Below are 18,521 nucleotides of genomic sequence, written 5' to 3'. Positions count from 1 at the left end.
TAAAATAAATACAAACTTGCCTGTAAAATAAAAATAAACCCTAAGCTAGCTACAATGTAACTATTAGTTATATTGTAGCTATCTTAGGGTTTATTTTACAGGTAAGCACAGGTGGCCCTCGTTTTACAACGGTTCAATTTACACCGTTTCAGAATAACAACCTTTTTTTCCAGTCATGTGACTACTATTGAAAAGCATTGAGAAGCAGTGCATTTATTAAAATAGCCCATAGGTGGAGCTGTCCGTTTGTGTTGCAGCAAAGCCAAACAAGCTGAAATTAATCAGTTTAACCAGACCTGAGCTATCGAGCAGATTTCAAAGGAACAAGATCTTCCTGTCTATAAATCAGTCCAGATTGGAATGCATAGAAAGAACTGTTTGCAGAAAAATGCTAGTGAAGTCTGTGTTGTGTGATTATTTTATTAGGTTTATAATGCTGTTTAGCAAATGTTTTTGTTCATTTAACTTAGTTTAATTATATATTCTGGGTTGTGTGATTATTTTATTAGGTTTATAATGCTGTTTAGCATTTAAAGTCTTCATTTCAAAGCTTTAAAAATAATGTATTAGGTGTTACTTATGACAATTTTGAGAGGGGCCTGGAACCTAACTCCCTCACTTCCCATTGACTTACATTATAAACTGGGTTTCAATTTACAACGGTTTCGATTTACAACCATTCCTTCTGGAACCTAACCCCGGCGTAAACTGAGGGCTACCTCAGGTGGCCCTCGTTTTACAACTGTTCAATTTACACCGTTTCAGAATAACAACCTTTTTTTCCAGTCATGTGACTGCTATTGAAAAGCTTTGAGAAGCAGAACATTTATTAAAATAGCCAGTAGGTGGAGCTGTCCGCTTGTGTTGCAGCAAAGCCAAGCAAGCTGAAATTAATCAGTTTAACCAGACCTGAGCTATCGAGCAGATTTCAAATGAACAAGATCTTCCTGTCTATAAATCAGTCCAGATTGGAATGCATAGAAAGAACTGTTTGCAGAAAAATGCAAGTGAAGTCTGTATTGTGTGATTATTTTAATGCTGTTTAGCAAATGTTTGTTAATTTAACTTAGTTTAATTATATATTCTGTGTTGTGTGATTATTTAAGTAGGTTTATAATGCTGTTTAGCATTTAAAGTCTTCATTTCACATTTTAAAAAATAATGTATTAGGTGTTACTTATGACAATTTTGAGAGGGGCCTGGAACCTATCTCCCTCACTTCCCATTGACTTACATTATAAACTGGGTTTCAATTTACAACGGTTTCGATTTACAACCATTCCTTCTGGAACCTAACCCCGGCGTAAACTGAGGGCTACCTGTACAGAATGTCAAGTGAGATTAAAGGGACATGAAACCCAAAAAATGCCTTTCATGATTCAGATAGAGAATACAATTTTAAACAACTTTCAAATGTACTTCTATTATTTAATTTGCTTACTTCTTTTGTTAACCTTTGCTGAAAGGTTTATCTAGGCAAGCTCAGGGCATCAGAGAACCTAGGTTCTAGCTGTTGATTGGCGGCTGCATATATATATACCGATTGTGATTGGCTCACCCATGTGTTCAGTTAGAAACCATTAGTGCATTGTTGCTCCTTCAACAAATTATACAAAGAGAATGAAACAGATTAGATAATAGAAGTAAATTAGAAAGTTTTTTAAAATTGTATTCTCTAATTCATGAAAAAAAAAAATTAATTTACTCCTATTATCAAATTTTCTTTGTTCTCTTGCTATCTTTATTTGAAAAAAGGCATCTAAGCTTTTTTTGGTTCAGACCTCTGGACAGCACTTTTTATTGGTTGATGAATGTATCCACCAATCAGCAAGAACAACCCAGGTTGATCACCAAAAATGGGCCGGCATCTAAACTTACATTCTTGCATTTCAAATATAGATACCAAGAGAATGAAGAAAATGTGATAATAGGAGTAAATTAGAAAGTTGCTTAAAATGTCATGCTCTATCTGAATCACAAAATAATTTTTTTTGGGTTCAGTGTCCCTTTAAAGTCACTGTGGAACAATTTTCACACAGCTGACTATGACACATAACATATATACATGAATTTTGCCTAAGCTTTTTCAAAAGGCTCGCCCTAAAAATGCCATACCCTATTGTAAATTACTAAAGTTCAAAGCTCTTTTACCTTACCAGCCCTGAACAGGTCCCTTTGCGGGGCATGCCCCAAGAAATACAGCTCTCTTGCCTGTAAAAAAAAACATACAATACCCCCCCCCCAACATTACAACCCACCACCCACATACCCCTAATCTAACCCAAACCCCCCTTAAATAAACCTAACACTAAGCCCCTGAAGATCTTCCTACCTTGTCTTCACCTCACCAGGTATCACCGATCCGTCCTGAAGAGCTCCTCCGATGTCCTGATCCAAGCCCAAGCGGGGGGCTGAAGAGGTCCATGATCCGGCTGAAGTCTTCATCCAAGCGGGGCAGAAGAGGTCCATGATCCGGATGAAGTCTTCATCCAAGCGGGAGCTGAAGAGGTCCATGATCCGGATGAAGTCTTCTATCAACGGCATCTTCAATCTTCTTTCTTCCGGATCCATCTTGCAGACCTCCAACGCGGAACATCCTGCTGGCCCGACGGACTAACGACGAATGACGGTTCCTTTAAGGGACGTCATCCAAGATGGCGTCCCTCGAATTCCGATTGGCTGATAGGATTCTATCAGCCAATCGGAATTAAGGTAGGAAAATTCTGATTGGCTGATGGAATCAGCCAATCAGATTCAAGTTCAATCCGATTGGCTGATTCAATCAGCCAATCAGATTGAGCTCGCAATCTATTGGCTGTTCCGATCAGCCAATAGAATGCAAGCTCAATCTGATTGGCTGATTGGATCAGCCAATCGGATTGAACTTGATTCTGATTGGCTGATTCCATCAGCCAATCAGAATATTCCTACCTTAATTCCGATTGGCTGATAGAATCCTATCAGCCAATCAGAATTCGAGGGACGCCATCTTGGATGACGTCACTTAAAGGAACTGTCATTCGTCGTTAGTCCGTCGGGCCAGCAGGATGTTCCGCGTCGGAGGTCTGCAAGATGGATCCGGAAGAAAGAAGATTGAAGATGCCGTTGATAGAAGACTTCATCCGGATCATGGACCTCTTCAGCTCCCGCTTGGATGAAGACTTCATCCGGATCATGGACCTCTTCAGCTCCCGCTTGGATGAAGACTTCAGCCGGATCATAGACCTCTTCAGCCCCCCGCTTGGGCTTGGATTAGGACATCGGAGGAGCTCTTCAGGACGGATCGGTGAACCTGGCATGGTGAAGACAAGGTAGGAAGATCTTCAGGGGCTTAGTGTTAGGTTTATTTAAGGGGGGTTTGGGTTAGATTAGGGGCATGTGGGTGGTGGGTTGTAATGTTGGGGGGCTTGGGTATTGTATGTTTTTTTTACAGGCAAAAGAGCTGAACTTCTTGGGGCATGCCCCGCAAAGGGCCCTGTTCAGGGCTGGTAAGGTAAAAGAGCTTTGAACTTTAGTTATTTAGAATAGGGTAGGGCATTTTGTTATTTTGGGGGGCTTTGTTATTTTATTAGGGGGCTTAGAGTAGGTGTAATTAGTTTAAAATTGTTGTAATATTTTTCTTATGTTTGTAAATATTTTTTATTTTTTGTAACTTAGTTCTTTTTTATTTTTTGTACTTTAGCAAGTTTATTTAATTGTATTTATTTGTAAGAATTGTATTTAATTAATTAATTTATTGATAGTGTAGTGTTAGGTTAATTGTAGGTAGTTTATTTAATTAATTTATTGATAGTGTAGTGTTAGGTTAATTGTAGGTAGTTTATTTAATTAATTTATTGATAGTATAGTGTTAGTTTTAATTGTAACTTAGGTTAGGATTTCTTTTACAGGTAAATTTGTAATTATTTTAACTATTTTAGCTATTAAATAGTTCTTAACTATTTAATAGCTATTGTACCTGGTTAAAATAAATACAAAGTTACCTGTAAAATAAATATAAATCCTAAAATAGCTATAATATAAATATAATTTATATTGTAGCTATATTAGGATTTATTTTACAGGTAAGTATTTAGCTTTAAATAGGAATAATTTATTTAATAAGAGTTAATTTATTTAGTTAGATTTAAATTATATTTAACTTAGGGGGGTGTTAGTGTTAGGGTTAGACTTAGCTTTAGGGGTTAATCCATTTATTAGAATAGCGGTGAGCTCCGGTCGGCAGATTAGGGGTTAATAATTGAAGTTAGGTGTCGGCGATGTTAGGGAGGACAGATTAGGGGTTAATAATTGAAGTTAGGTGTCGGCAATGTTAGGGTGGGCAGATTAGGGGTTAATACAATTTATTATAGGGTTAGTGAGGCGGATTAGGGGTTAATAACTTTATTATAGTAGCGCTCAGGTCCGGTCGGCAGATTAGGGGTTAATAAGTGTAGGCAGGTGGAGGCGACGTTGAGGGGGGCAGATTAGGGGTTAATAAATATAATATAGGGGTCGGCGGTGTTAGGGGCAGCAGATTAGGGGTACATAAGGATAACGTAGGTGGCGGCGCTTTGCGGTCGGCAGATTAGGGGTTAATTATTGTAGGTAGGTGGAGGCGACGTTGTGGGGGGCAGGTTAGGGGTTAATAAATATAATACAGGGGTCGGCGGTGTTAGGGGCAGCAGATTAGGGGTACATAAGGATAACGTAGGTGGCGGTCGGCAGATTAGGGGTTAAAAAAATTATTCGAGTGTCGGCGATGTGGGGGGACCTCGGTTTAGGGGTACATAGGTAGTTTATGGGTGTTAGTGTACTTTAGAGCACAGTAGTTAAGAGCTTTATAAACCGGCATTAGCCCAGAAAGCTCTTAACTACTGACTTTTTTCCTGCGGCTGGAGTTTTGTCGTTAGATGTCTAACGCTCACTTCAGACACGACTCTAAATACCGGAGTTAGAAAAATCCCATTGAAAAGATAGGATACGCAATTTACGTAAGGGGATCTGCGGTATGGAAAAGTTGCGGATGAAAAGTGAGCGTTAGACCCTATTTTGAGTGACTCCAAATACCGGCGGTAGCCTAAAACCAGCGTTAGGAGCCTCTAACACTGGTTTTCACGGCTAACGCCAAACTCCAAATCTAGGTCTCTGTGTTTTAACGTTAACTTTACTTAGTATATGTGTGAAAGATGTTCCACATATATTTAATTCATATGACTTAAATATTGTTTATCGTAGTATGGGGACTGGGGTTTCTGTTACCGCATTGGGGATTGCATCCCTTCTATTCCAATATACGCTACCACTGTAATACGTTTATATTCTATATATGTTATGTGTCATAGTCAGCTGTGTGAAAATTGTTCCACAGTGACTTTAATCTCACTTGATACTCTGTACTTATCTTACAATTGGCAACTGACGTAACTAATACACGTAACTGGTACTCTTAATACTTATATCAGTTCTACATATAGATATCTTCGTACATAGCTATATCAGCTTTATAAATAGATATTATATAGATCCGGCTAGTGTATGTCAGCTGTGTGACTTAGCATTATATTCACACTATGGTATAAGTGTAACTTAGTGAATGGGTGGTACAATATCACTTGACCTGGTGGGACTATGTCCCCTTTTCTATATTAAAGATTATTATAGATATCATTTTGACCGGGTTCCCCCATATATACATACTGGGGTATCTCTACCCTTTATATTGGTATATTTAATGTTATGCACTTTTAATTTATTTTTGTATTGTAATTTATTCTATGATTGAAGGGTAACCCCCCCTTCTTTTATTTATTTTATTAATAAAGGTTATATTTTATTCTTGTTCTTACATTCTCCTATGTGTCGTTTCCTTCACCTTTGATTAGTAGCTCAAGCGAGTGTTTTTTTATGGTGTATCTTTTCTTTAAACTACATATCTACCTACTCTGTGTTTAACCCCTGCAACAAGGTCAAACACATAGGTAAATTACTGCTCTGGAGCCATAGAGAACTGCTAGTCATGAATGAAAACTGACACTGACCAGATCAGCAGCACTATTTGCATGACCCAGCTGTGGCAATACACAAATACAGAATAAATGGACACAACAGCATATATCAACCCATAGGCGTCCCTGTTGATATATGCTGTTCTGTACTTTTATTATTTGTCTAAATTGATTATAAGAATATGTGAGGCGTATAGGTTTTGATTTTTAGATACTTGATAGATCTGCATGTTAATAAAGGATTGATATATTTTTTTCCTGCTTGTGCTGGGTCAATACCTATATATGTATATTTTTGGTTATTCTGTGACACTAATAGTGGCAAGTCCAGTGCACAATAAGCTATGCACATTTAATATTTGTTTGCTCTGTAATATTTTGTAGTGCTGTCACACTATATATTTTTTATTTACTATGGCATACGTTTTGAAGGAGGCATTTAAAAAATGTGCCAGCTCTCTAACGCTTAATAAATTATTTTCCTCATTAAAACATACTATATATTATTTATAAAGATTTAATATATATATTTTAGCTATTGTAAATAAAAAAATAACTAATGTTTTGTTTAAAGGTCTTTTAAATAAAAAAGTACCATGGGCACTTTAGATCATATTTATTGTATTATCACTAATATGGGAACAGCTATCAAACAGGTTCTGCACCCCAATCCCTACAAGATGAGCAAACAATAAGCATGGGGTTCTGGAAGGCAACATTTAAAATTACAAAAATATCGTCATAGATGTATTAAAATATAATATCAAGCAGCTGTCTATCTATCATGCATGCATCCATCTAATCTATATCTATCTATTTATCATCTATCTATTATCTATCATCTATATATTTATCATCTATCATCTATCTATTTATCATCTATCAATCTATCTATCTATCTATATATCTATCTAATCTGTATTTATCTTTATCTATAATCTTGCTTTATGTGTTTATATATGTGTGGCTTTCTGTCTCACTATTAAAATTAGTATTACCAGTCCACGTATGTTTTACCTTTACTGTTTCATTCTGGGTTGATATCTGATTAATTTTGCATTTAAGTGCCTTTTTTAATTAATTTTAAAACTAAAAAAACTATATTTACTATTATAAAAACGCCAGCTAGAGAACGTGTGCTGCAGGCAATACCGTCCATAGTGCCCTGCTAGTTCCACCTCAGCGGCTGCATCCTGTACATCTCTGTGCCCAGTGACGTGCTACGCAGGAACCATATCATCCCCAGCTTCATACACCTCCACCCACCCCACACCCAGCCAACCCTACCGCTGATCAGCAGCACCACCCATCTCCTGGTCTGCCATGGGGGCACAGTGCATCCGCTCATGAGGGTGACAGCCGGGGAGGGGAGGAGAGCCCAAGACCGGGAGAGAGAAGGAGGACGGTAGAGCTGGGTATCAAAGAATATGGCACATAGTGAGGCGCTGCCCAGGGAAGAGCACCAAGAGAACATGCTGCTGTACCTCGCTGACACCAAGAGGCCCATCCGCAGCCTGGTCACCTTTATCTGCGCTAACATCCTCTTCTGGTAGGGGCACAGCATGATGCACTTTATCGCATGAGATTTATACTTGATAAATGGCAGCCAGGATCTACTGTGTTATTATAGTGATGAGTGGAGCTCAGCGTGTAGTTGTGTTTATAGCTGGGCCGTGTTGCTGAAGTGCTGCAGTGCCATGCAACTAATCTGTATGGGTGCAACTTGTTAAATGAATACATGATTATCATTTGGTTGCCAGGGAGGATGTCATGGCTTGTAGCCCTCTGGACTAAAGGGATAGGTGATTGTGAGCTCAGTATACACTTTACATCAAATCCATATTTCAAGGACAGGGTAAAACGGGCACTCTGCATAATATAAATATAATTTATATCTGGTGCTTATATTACAGATTTGCTTCATTCTCTTGGTATCCTTTGTTGAAGGAGCATCAATGCACTACTGGGATCTAGCTGTGCACATCTGGTGAGTCAATGACAATAGGCACATATGTGCAGCCACCAATCAGCAGCTAACTCCCATTAGTACGTTGCTGCTCCTGAGCCTACATTAGGTATGCTTGGTATTCTTTTTAACAAAGGATACCAAGAGAATAAAGCAAATTAGGTAATAGAAGTAAATTAGATTGTTATATAAAATTGAATGTTTTATCTGAATCATGAAAGTTTGATTCTGAATTAGCTGTCCCTTTAAAGGGCCACTAAACCCAAAATCTTTCTTTCATGATTCAGATAGAGAATAGAAATTTAAACATTACAATTTACTTCCATTATTTATTTTGCTTCATTTTTTAAATATCCTTAGTTGAAGAAAAAGCAATGCACATGGTGAGCCAATCACACAAGGCTTCTATGTGCAGCAACCAATCAGCAGCTAGTGAGCATATCTAGATATGCTTTTCATCAAAGAATATCAAGAGAATAAAACAAATTAGATAATATAAGTAAATTTGAAAGATGTTTACAATTGCATTCTCTTTCTAAATCAGAAAAGAAAAAATGAGGATGGCATGTCCCTTTAATGTTCAGATAGAAACAAATATTCCTTTGGGCTATTAGTGCGATAAAACCTATAAATGAGGCAATGATACATTCTAATAGATAAATTAAGCTTTAAAAGAGTGTCATGTGAGGTTATATCCCCATTTCCGGTGTCATCCTATAGATTTGATTGTTACAGATCTCATCCAATTTTTATTAAAGGAGCTATAGAATACCATAGATTTAGAGATTTACATGAGTTGAGTGTTCTCTACACTCGTAGTGAATACAGAGAAGTGTCATAAAGCAGGGAAATCCAGAATTATTGGATGGTTGGTATATGACATCCAGTATGTTGAAAAAAAAAAAAAAGGTTAAAGGGACAGTAAACAACTTTCCAATTTACTTTTATCATCAATTTTGCTTTATTCTCTTGGTATTCTTAGTTGAAATCTAAACCTAGGAGGTTCATATGCTAATTTCTTAGCCCTTGAAGACCGCCTCTTATCTGAATGCATTTTGACATTTTTTCACAACTAGAGGGCGTTAGTTCATGTGTGACATATAGATAACATTGTGCTCACGCCCGTGGAGCTACCTAGGAGTCTGCACTGAGTGGCTGAAATGTAAGTCTGTCAAAAGAACTGAAATACGGGGACAGATTGCAGAGGCTAAGATACAAGGTAATCACAGAGGTAAAAAGTATATTAATACAACCGTGTTGGTTATGCAAAACTGGGGAATGGGTAATAAAGGGATTATCTATCTTTTTAAACAATAACAAATCTGGTGTAGACTGTCCCTTTAAGCTCATATTACATTTTATTAAAAACTGTCTTGAGTTTATATTTGTGTGAATAATAATGCTTCACTGGGCCTAGATATATGAGAAGAGCCAAAACATATATCACTGCACTGCAATTAGCTTTTACATTTATAAAGGCAAAATGTGCCTCTTGTTACCATATTATAATTTACTGTTCTTAGGCCTCTGCTTAGTGAGTGTATTTAAAATACTAATAAATACTAGTATATATACTATCCAGTAGAACATACTGCATTACTCTGTTGCATTGTGTTATATGCAAACCATTTGGGCCTGGGAGAAATCAGCTGATATATTGAAATCCTGTTGTGTTTTTCATAGTAAAAAAAACAAAAACAAACAAATTTAGGATTGGCCCTGTCATATTACTGCAAATGGGGTTTAGCATAGTAAATATGTACTACTTTCCCACAAATCCTAAGAAAAGGCACCCAAATAGAGGCAAAAGAAGATTATGTTGCACAATACCAGCAACAGAATTATATTTAAAAAAAAAGTTGTATTTTTTATTGTTTCTTCAGCACCATAATTGTTAGCCATTATGAATGATACTGTAAATATTCATAGACAGTATTACTGCTAGAGTATTATTAGCTTCTGCTGCTTAGCAATCCTGCTGTATAAATGCTCTCTTGTGCATGGTAAACACTGTAGGTAAGGATGGCAAACATATGACAAGTTCCCAGACAAATAAACACATTACGTCATGCTATGGCCTATTCTCTAACTCCCCACAGTGAGAGATCCTTTCCTCCCTTAAGATTGCTCAGAGACTGCTGGGAGTAATACACAATGAAATGCAATGTGATACTGGAGCTCATCATTTGATATTATATTTATCTGCAGTGTACTAGTTAGCAGTGTATGGTATGGTTTTCAACTTAAAAATTAAATCCACAGGAAGAAATGATACCAACATTAATTTAGTTAATTAAAATAAAGGAAAACAATGCAAGTAATCTTGAAAAAGATTAAAAGATTAATTTAGCTTCTACTTATTATGACCTGTTATTTTCCAGTGATTGATAGTTAAAAAAACCATTAGAAACCTCTAAAGCTGTCAAGTTACTCTGTTAGCGATATTTTGTCACATTATTTGGCATCTATGCCCCAGATCAAACTGTGAGTAAGCATTTGTACGCAATAAAATGAATGTTAATGATGAAATCATGTAAGTCTCCTGTGTCATTAAAAAACCTTAGTGATTAGCAAGAAGTTTACATTTTATCAGTCGATTGCTTAGTTGTTGTCGATACAGCCTAAGTGTTTTCAGGTGATCTTAAAGGGACACTAAACCCACATTTTTTCTTTCATGATTCAGATAGAGCATGCAATTTTAAGCAACTTTCTACTTTACTCCTATTATCAATTTTTCTTCGTTCTCTTGCTATCTATATTTAAAAAGCAGGAATGTGATGCATAGGAGCCGGCCCATTTTTGGTTGAGAACCTGAGTTATGCTTGCTTATTGGTGGGTAAATGTAAGCCTCCAATAAGCAAGCACTATATATGGTGCTGAACCTAAGATGGGCTGGCTGCTAAGATTTACATTCCTGCTTTTAAAATAAAGATAGCAAGAGAACGAAGAAAAATTCATAATAGGAGTCAATTAGAAAGTTGCTTAAAATTTCATGCTCTATCTGAATCATGAAAGAAAAAAATTGGGTTCAGTGTCTCTTTAAAACTTTATAAGCAGAAAAATGTATTTATATTATAAAGCAAACTGTTAGTGAAATCCATTCTGTTTGACATTAATTAGATGATAATCTCCTGTCCAACATGTTAAAAAAGTAAATCCAAGGGTGGCGGAGCCAGCAGTTGAAGGAGCAAGACGTGTGGCATGTGAGCTTCTGATTGTCAATCGAATAAAACACTGCTAAATGCAAAAGAAAGTGTCTCTTTCACAAGCTTTCATCAACCTAAGTCCTAGGCTGCAGGACAATCTATTTGTGTCATCAGAACGAAGAGATAGCAGAAAATAAATCGATGATCAGAAAGCCGGCTGCTATATCAGAACGGTGCGAGCCGCCATCTTAGAGCATATTTACACTCCATTGAATCTCACAGTGCATCAACAATCGCTCTGCACACTACAACATCCGATACATCTTACCCCCCCTGGTTTACCGAGGTAACAACCAAGTAACCGCAACTGCCCCGTATAATACTCACAGGTGTGTAATTAATCTGAAACAGCCTTTGCTTCAAATAGGGAGATGAAAATCACAAGCATGCTACGCAACCTAATGGGAACGCTTGACAGTTATCAACATGCTATAATCCGGCAGCTGAGAGCTGCTACTGGCCCGATTCAGAAAACACTAGCAAACAGCGAGCTAGAGGAGTCTGATAGTTCTGGGTCACCAGACACTCGGCAGCGATTGGGAGTTGCAGCTCAAAATGCTGTGTTCATCACCATTGATGTTCAACATAAGAAGGGCGACCCCCTGACTAAGAGCTCATGGCAAATCTCAGAAATGCTACACGTGGAGGACTTACAACCCTGGCCTGGTTTCTGAAATGGAGCTGAAATGCCAACCCTGCGCCCATCCTTACCTGAGGACTTTGTGTATGTTGTAATGGGTAATTGTTTAAAGGAGAGGTCTAAATGGTATATCAAAATAAATATCCTCACTCTGACTTTCAGCCATTACCATGGTTCCATTGCATAAAAGAAGGGGTAGGATAGTAAATCAGTCTCTACCTGAGCCCTTTAGCCCTCAATGTGTGGGAACTCGAGTTGAACCCTATAAGATTGCCGTTACGTTGGTTGTATTGTGTATTTGCCATATTATCTGTTGAAAGTTAATTTTCCCAGTTCTTATTTTTATTTTATATCTTTGCTCTCTTCCGCTCAGTACAGATCATACTCAGCAAAGCTACCTTTTCTACTTGAGGTATATGTCTTTTCTAAGCAGCTATTACTACTAGTTCGCCATAATACGGAGCATTATATTGAGCTAAGCTGTTGTAACTGCCACTCTTTTATTTTGCAAACATGTTTCCTCCTTCTCCCTCAGTCGGCGAGGAAGGGTGAGGATATTAAGTAGCAACCCATAACAATATTAACTAGGTCATTCATCTGACATTGTATAATAGCTAACACTGAGATAATGCTAGCTATATCTGCAGGGTCTAGTCAGATCCACAGCATGATAACTCAGATAAACATATTAAGGTAGACATACATCCTCTTAACTGTTGTGTTCACAATGCCCTATAGAATTTACCATATAGTTACTTAGGTCCTCTAGTAACGGGAATATCATTCTGAATCATTTTACTAGTGATTAGCAGTGTATAGTAGGTCCAGATCAGTAAGAGACATTAATCAGCGGTACATACACTAAAAGAGGCTATAACCCAGCCACACTACAACTAAATATGTTAACATGCTTTCATATTCTATACACTGTTATGACTATCCTGTACTGATATTTACAGATACCTGATATGCTTGTAATAATTGGTATATTCTGCCCTTTGGAATTTAAGCATATGTGTTACTTTGCTAACTGGTTCATTGTTTTGTTTTTTCTTTTTTTTTTCTTTAACTTCCTGAAATCCCCCATACTTTACCTACAGCTAGATTACGAGTTTTGCGTTATGAGTGAAAAAGCATTGTGATGCTTCATAACGCTGCTTTTTCCCTAACGCCGCTATTACAAGTCTTATAGGTATAGGTGTACTGCACAACTTTTTTGCCGTCACGCAACGTCAGTACCACACTTTTAAAAAAGTCCTCTTTCAATGGGACTCCCATAACACCGGTATTACGAGTTTGCCTGGGATGCCAAAAAGTGAGCGGTACACTTTATAACCACAAGATCTATACCACCATCTAAAGTCAGTAGTTATGAGTTTTACGTTACAGAGCTGTAGCATAAAACTCATAACTAAAGTGTTGCAAAGTACACTAACACCCATAAACTACCTATTAACCCCGCATCGCAAACACTAAAATAAAATTATTAACCCCTAATCTGCCGCTCCGGACATCGCCGCTACTAATTTTTTTTATTAACCCCTATTCCACCGCTCCCCAACATCGTCGCCACTATAATAAACCTATTAACCCCTAAACCACCGTCCTCCCGCATTACAAACACTATTTAAATATTTTTATCCCCTAATCTGCCGTCCGCCCACACCGCCGCTATAATAACCCTATTAACCACTAAACCGCAAGCCCCCCACAACAAAATATACTAAAAAAATTTATTAACCCCTAAACCTCTGACTTCCCACATCACTAACTCTACATAAATATATTAACCCCTAATCCTAACCCTAACGTAACCCTAAATCTAATCCTAACCCTAACGTAACCCTAAACCTAACACCCCCTAACTTAAATATAATTAAAATAAATCTAAACAAACCTTACAATTATTAACTAAATAATACCTATTTAAAACTAAATACATACTTACCTGTAAAAAAAAACCTAAGCTAGCTACAAAATAACTAATAGTTATATTGTAGCTAGCTAAGGTTTTATTTTTATTTCACATGTAAGTTTGTATTTATTTTAACTAGGTAGACTAGTTAGTAAATAGTTATTAACTATTTGCTAACTACCTAGTTAAAATAAATACAAAGTTACCTGTAAAATAAAACCTAAACTGCCTTACACTGAAAACTAAACTGAAATAAATTAAATTAATAAAACACAATTTACTAAATTACAAAAAATAAACACTAAATTACAAAAAATAAAAAACGAAATTATAAAAAATAAAAACGAATTACTCCTAATCTAATAGCCCTATCAAAATAAAAAAGCCCCCCCCCCCAAATTAAAAAAACCCTAGCCTACACTAAACTGCCAATGGCCCTTAAAAGGGCCTTTTGCGGGGCATTGCCTTGAAAAGGGCATTTGGATGGGCATTGCCCTTAAAAGGGCATTTAGCTCTTTTACATTGCCCAAAACCCTAACCTAAAAAAAAAAAACCTTAAAAAAACCTACCACTAACCCTCGACGATCCACTTACAGTTATCGAAGTCCGGACATCCATCCTCATCCAGCCGGGGAAGTCCTCATCCAAGCGGAAAGAAGTCTTCATCCAGACGGCATCTTCTATCTTCATCCATCCGGCACGGAGCAGGTCCGTCTTCAAGACATCCGGCGCGGAGCATCCTCTTCTTACGGTCGTCTCTGGAAAATGAAGGTTCCCTTTAAGTGACGTCATCCAAGATGCGTTCCTTCTTACATTCCTATTGGCTGAAAGATTTCTATCAGCTAATAGGAATTAAAGGGGAAAAATCCTATTGGCTGTTGCAATCAGCCAATAGGATTGAGCTTTCATCCTATTGGATGATTGGAACAGCCAATAGAATGAGAGCTCAATCCTATTGGCTGATTGGATCAGCCAATAGGATGAAAGCTCAATCCTATTGACTGATTGCAACAGCCAATATGATTTTTTCCCCTTTAATTCCTATTGGCTGATTGAACTCTCATTCTATTGGCTGTTCCAATCAGCCAATAGGATGAAAGCTCAATCCTACTGGCTGATTGCAACAGCCAATAGGATTTTTCCCCTTTAATTCCTATTGGCTGATAGAAATCTTTCAGCCAATAGGAATGTAAGGGACGCTATCTTGGATGACGTCACTTAAAGGGAACCTTCATTTTCCAGCGTCGACCGTAAGAAGAGGATGCTCCGCGCCGGATATCTTGAAGACGGACCCGCTCCGCGCCGGATGGATGAAGATATAAAATGCTGTCTGGATGAAGACTTCTTTCCGCTTGGATGAAGAATTCGCCGGGTGGATGAAGATCAAAGTGGCCTCCTGGATGAAGACTTCTTGCCGCTTGGATGAGGACTTTGCCGGCTGGATGAGGATGGATGTCCGGACTTCGATAACTGTAAGTGGATCGTCGGGGGTTAGTGTTAGGTTTTTTTAAGTTTTTTTTTTTTTAGGTTAGGGTTTTGGACAATGTAAAAGAGCTAAATGCCCTTTGAAGGGCAATGCCCATCCAAATGCCCTGTTCAGGTCAATGTTTAGCTTAGGTTTATTTAGATTAGGTTTTTATTTGGGGGGTTTGGTTGGGTGGGTGGTGGGTTTTACTGTTGGGGGTGTTTGTATTTTTTGTACAGGTAAAAGAGCTGATTTCTTTGGGGCAATACCCCGCAAAAGGCCCTTTCAAGGGCCATTGGCAGTTTAGTGTAGGCTAGGTTTTTTTTTTTTTTTGGGGGGGCTTTTTTTATTATTGATTAGGAGTAATTCATTTTTATTTTTGATAATTTCATTTTTTATTTTTGTAATTTAGTGTTTATTTCTTTTTGTAAGTTAGAAACTGTATTTTAATAATTTAATTTATTTTATTGTAATGTTAGGTTAGGTTTTATTTTACAGGTAACTTTGTATTTATTTTAACTAGGTAGCTAGTAAATAGTTAATAAATATTTACTAACTAGTCTACCTAGTTAAAATAAATACAAACTTACCTGTGAAATAAAAATAAAACCTAAGATAGCTACAATATAACTATTAGTTTTTTTTACAGGTAAATTTGTATTATTATTTAGTTAATAATTGTAAGGTTTATTTAGATTTATTTTAATTATATTTAAGTTAGGGGGTGTTAGATTTAGGGTTAGAGTTAGGCTTAGGGTTACGTTAGGGTTAGGTTTAGGGGTTAATAAATTTAGTATAGTGGCGGCGACATTGGGGGCGGCAGATTAGGGGTTAATAACTGTAATTTAGGTGGCGGCAATGATAGGGGCAGCAGATTAGGGGTTAATAACTATGTTGGTGATGGCGATATTGGGGGCAGCAGATTAGGAGTTAATAACTGTACTGAAGGTGGCGCAGATGTTAGGGGCAGCAGATTAAGGGTTAATAACTGTAATGTAGGTGGCTGCTATGTTAGGGGCAGCAGATTAGCGGTGTTTAGATTTGGGGTTTATGTTAGGGTGTTAGGTTTAAACATAACTTTTTATTTTCCCCATAGACATTAATCGTGCTGCGTTACAGAGGTTTTGTTTCCGCGATCGCAGGTGTTAGGCTTTTTTTTGCCGGCTTGAGCACATCAAAGCAGCGCTTGATTTCAGTGCGGTATGGAGCTCAACGCCACCATATCGCCTGCACAAGCCTGCTTTTTTAAAACTTGTAATAGCAGCGCTATAGGGAGGTGAAATAACGCCGCTTTTGTGGCGGTCGTTAATTTCCCTATAGCGCTCAAAACTCATAATCTAGCTGATAGTTCAGTATTATAGTTTGTGAGGTGTTGCACCTCCACAATCCTGTATCTCACACAGCCTGTTTCACACCTGAATCCCGTATCTCACACAGCCTGTTTCACACCTGAATTACTCTTTACTAACCCCGTGGACTGTTTATTGCGACCTATCTGGCCACATATAACACAATGTGTAAGAGCACCCTTGATATTGCTCTTGAAACCACAGAACTCATAAGAAAGAGCCCCCCCCTCACATTTTTGTAGCGGTGTTTACCCTCTGAATCATCACCCCCTTCATTTCTTTTTAGCACATTGACTCAAGTTTTCACTTAGCTAGCAGTAAATCTTGATATCCCGTTGTGTTTTTTTTTAATCACTATGATATAGTCAGTATTTCCACAATATTCCTGCTCCTACCTCATTCTATACATGTTCTTATCAAGATAGCAGATTTGTAAGGGTCATACATATAACTTCAAAGCTTTGTACCATCCCTGTATCACTTTGTCCAGAAGTGGCCAATATAATAGCTACCTTCACTTTCTAGAATATAAACTTTAAGAGAGGTTTCCAAACTTTATTTCAATAACATGACCCATAATAACTCTGTACTATTTCTCATTATTTGGTTGTAACACTGTTTTGAATATTACACTTGACTACTCATGTTTGTTAAATTTATACTCATATACTGATATCAAACCTCAATAAAAAAAATTCTCTGAAGTGATGTAGTGCCCAGATTAGACTAGAGCTATTATTCTCTCACTCTTTCCCTTAATATAACATATAAGGCCATAATCATCATGTATATATGTGTGCAGGGTGGGGGGAAGCAAATTTGGTGCATTGTTTTTTTTTGCTGCCTAACTTTTTTGCATGGCATAATTTGTTTGTTTCTTTCCTAAGATATAGTGAGTCCATGGAATCATCAATTACTGTTGGGAATATCACTACTGGCCAGCAGGAGGAGGCAAAGAGCAAAGAGCACCACAGCAAAGCTGTTAAGTATTACTCCCCTTCCAACAAACACCAGTCATTCTCTTTGCCTTTAGTGAAAGGAGGAGGTGAAGTTAGGTGTCTGTAAAAGATTTTTCTTCTATCAAGATTTTAGTTTTTTGAAAGCCAGAGTAGGTTTGCTCTGATCTTTCCTACCAAGTTTTGGATCTGGCTGTAATCCACGTTAGTTTCTTCAGTAGAGCAGTGGTAGATTTCAAGCAGTTAGGAACTTGTGAGGGTGGGCCTCACTGCATTTTCCTAACAGGTTGCTGCCCTTGTATAGAAAGCCAGAGTAGGTTTACTCTGTTCTCTCTTGTTTTCACAGGTCTCTGTGAGGAGTGGCTTCCTCTCATGCCGGGTGAGCTGACCTCCTGCCAGACAGCAAGAGGTGCAGGTAAGTGTCATTTTCTGTTTTTTATGGAATAAAGAACTCTGGCACTCATTGAGCTAATTGCACTTTATTGGGACTTAGTTCCTGTGTTAAGGATCAGGATAACGGCAGGGAGCAGGCACTGTGTCTTAGAGGAGGTGATTCTGTACGAACAGTGTTTGGGTGGAATCACTGGTGGCTCAGTAGCGGTATGTTTTTTTTTCCGGGGCCCCGCTTAGAGAGGCAATCTAAGGAGCAAATGGATGGGTAAATTTATTTCCCCTCGTGTACTCAGTCCTTTTTATCGGATGCGATGCATAATTGATTATTGGCCGCTGGGACCGCCTCTGACATACTTTTGGAGGCGGGTCCTTTTGCTGAGGTGGTATTGCTGGCTAAGCGCACACTTTTGACAGTTTACGGTGCAGCTTTCAGTGCATCGTCATTTTCCCTGCTGTATTTTCCGGAGTGGCTGTGTGTGGATCAAGAGTCAGATAAAGAGCCGCTTGATAGTCTGGATTGCAGAGGGGGCAGGTAAGCACCTCAGTATTACGCTGAGGTGTAGAGGTGACGAAAGAGGTTTAACTTTAAATAAAATCTGGGCACTTCATTTTATTTCATTAAATCTGCTGACAGACGTTAACGT

The 18,521-nt window shown here is 37.9% G+C and overlaps 1 protein-coding gene across 1 annotated transcript in view; it reads left to right on the top strand.

The window, feature by feature from the left end:
• The first annotated feature begins 7,325 nt into the window (after positions 1-7,325).
• RETREG1 (reticulophagy regulator 1) overlaps positions 7,326-18,521 on the top strand; it is a 487,595-nt gene continuing 476,399 nt past the window's right edge. Inside the window, exon 1 of the mRNA XM_053714605.1 lies at positions 7,326-7,536. Coding sequence (XP_053570580.1) covers positions 7,415-7,536 — 122 coding nt within the window. The 5' untranslated portion in view covers positions 7,326-7,414. The remainder of the gene's footprint in view (positions 7,537-18,521) is intronic.

This window comes from Bombina bombina, chromosome 5 (genome assembly GCF_027579735.1).
Source record: "Bombina bombina isolate aBomBom1 chromosome 5, aBomBom1.pri, whole genome shotgun sequence".
Taxonomy (NCBI): Eukaryota; Metazoa; Chordata; class Amphibia; order Anura; family Bombinatoridae; genus Bombina; species Bombina bombina.
The sequence above is the reverse complement of the archived record's forward strand: the minus strand, read 5'-3'. Positions and strand labels throughout refer to the sequence as shown.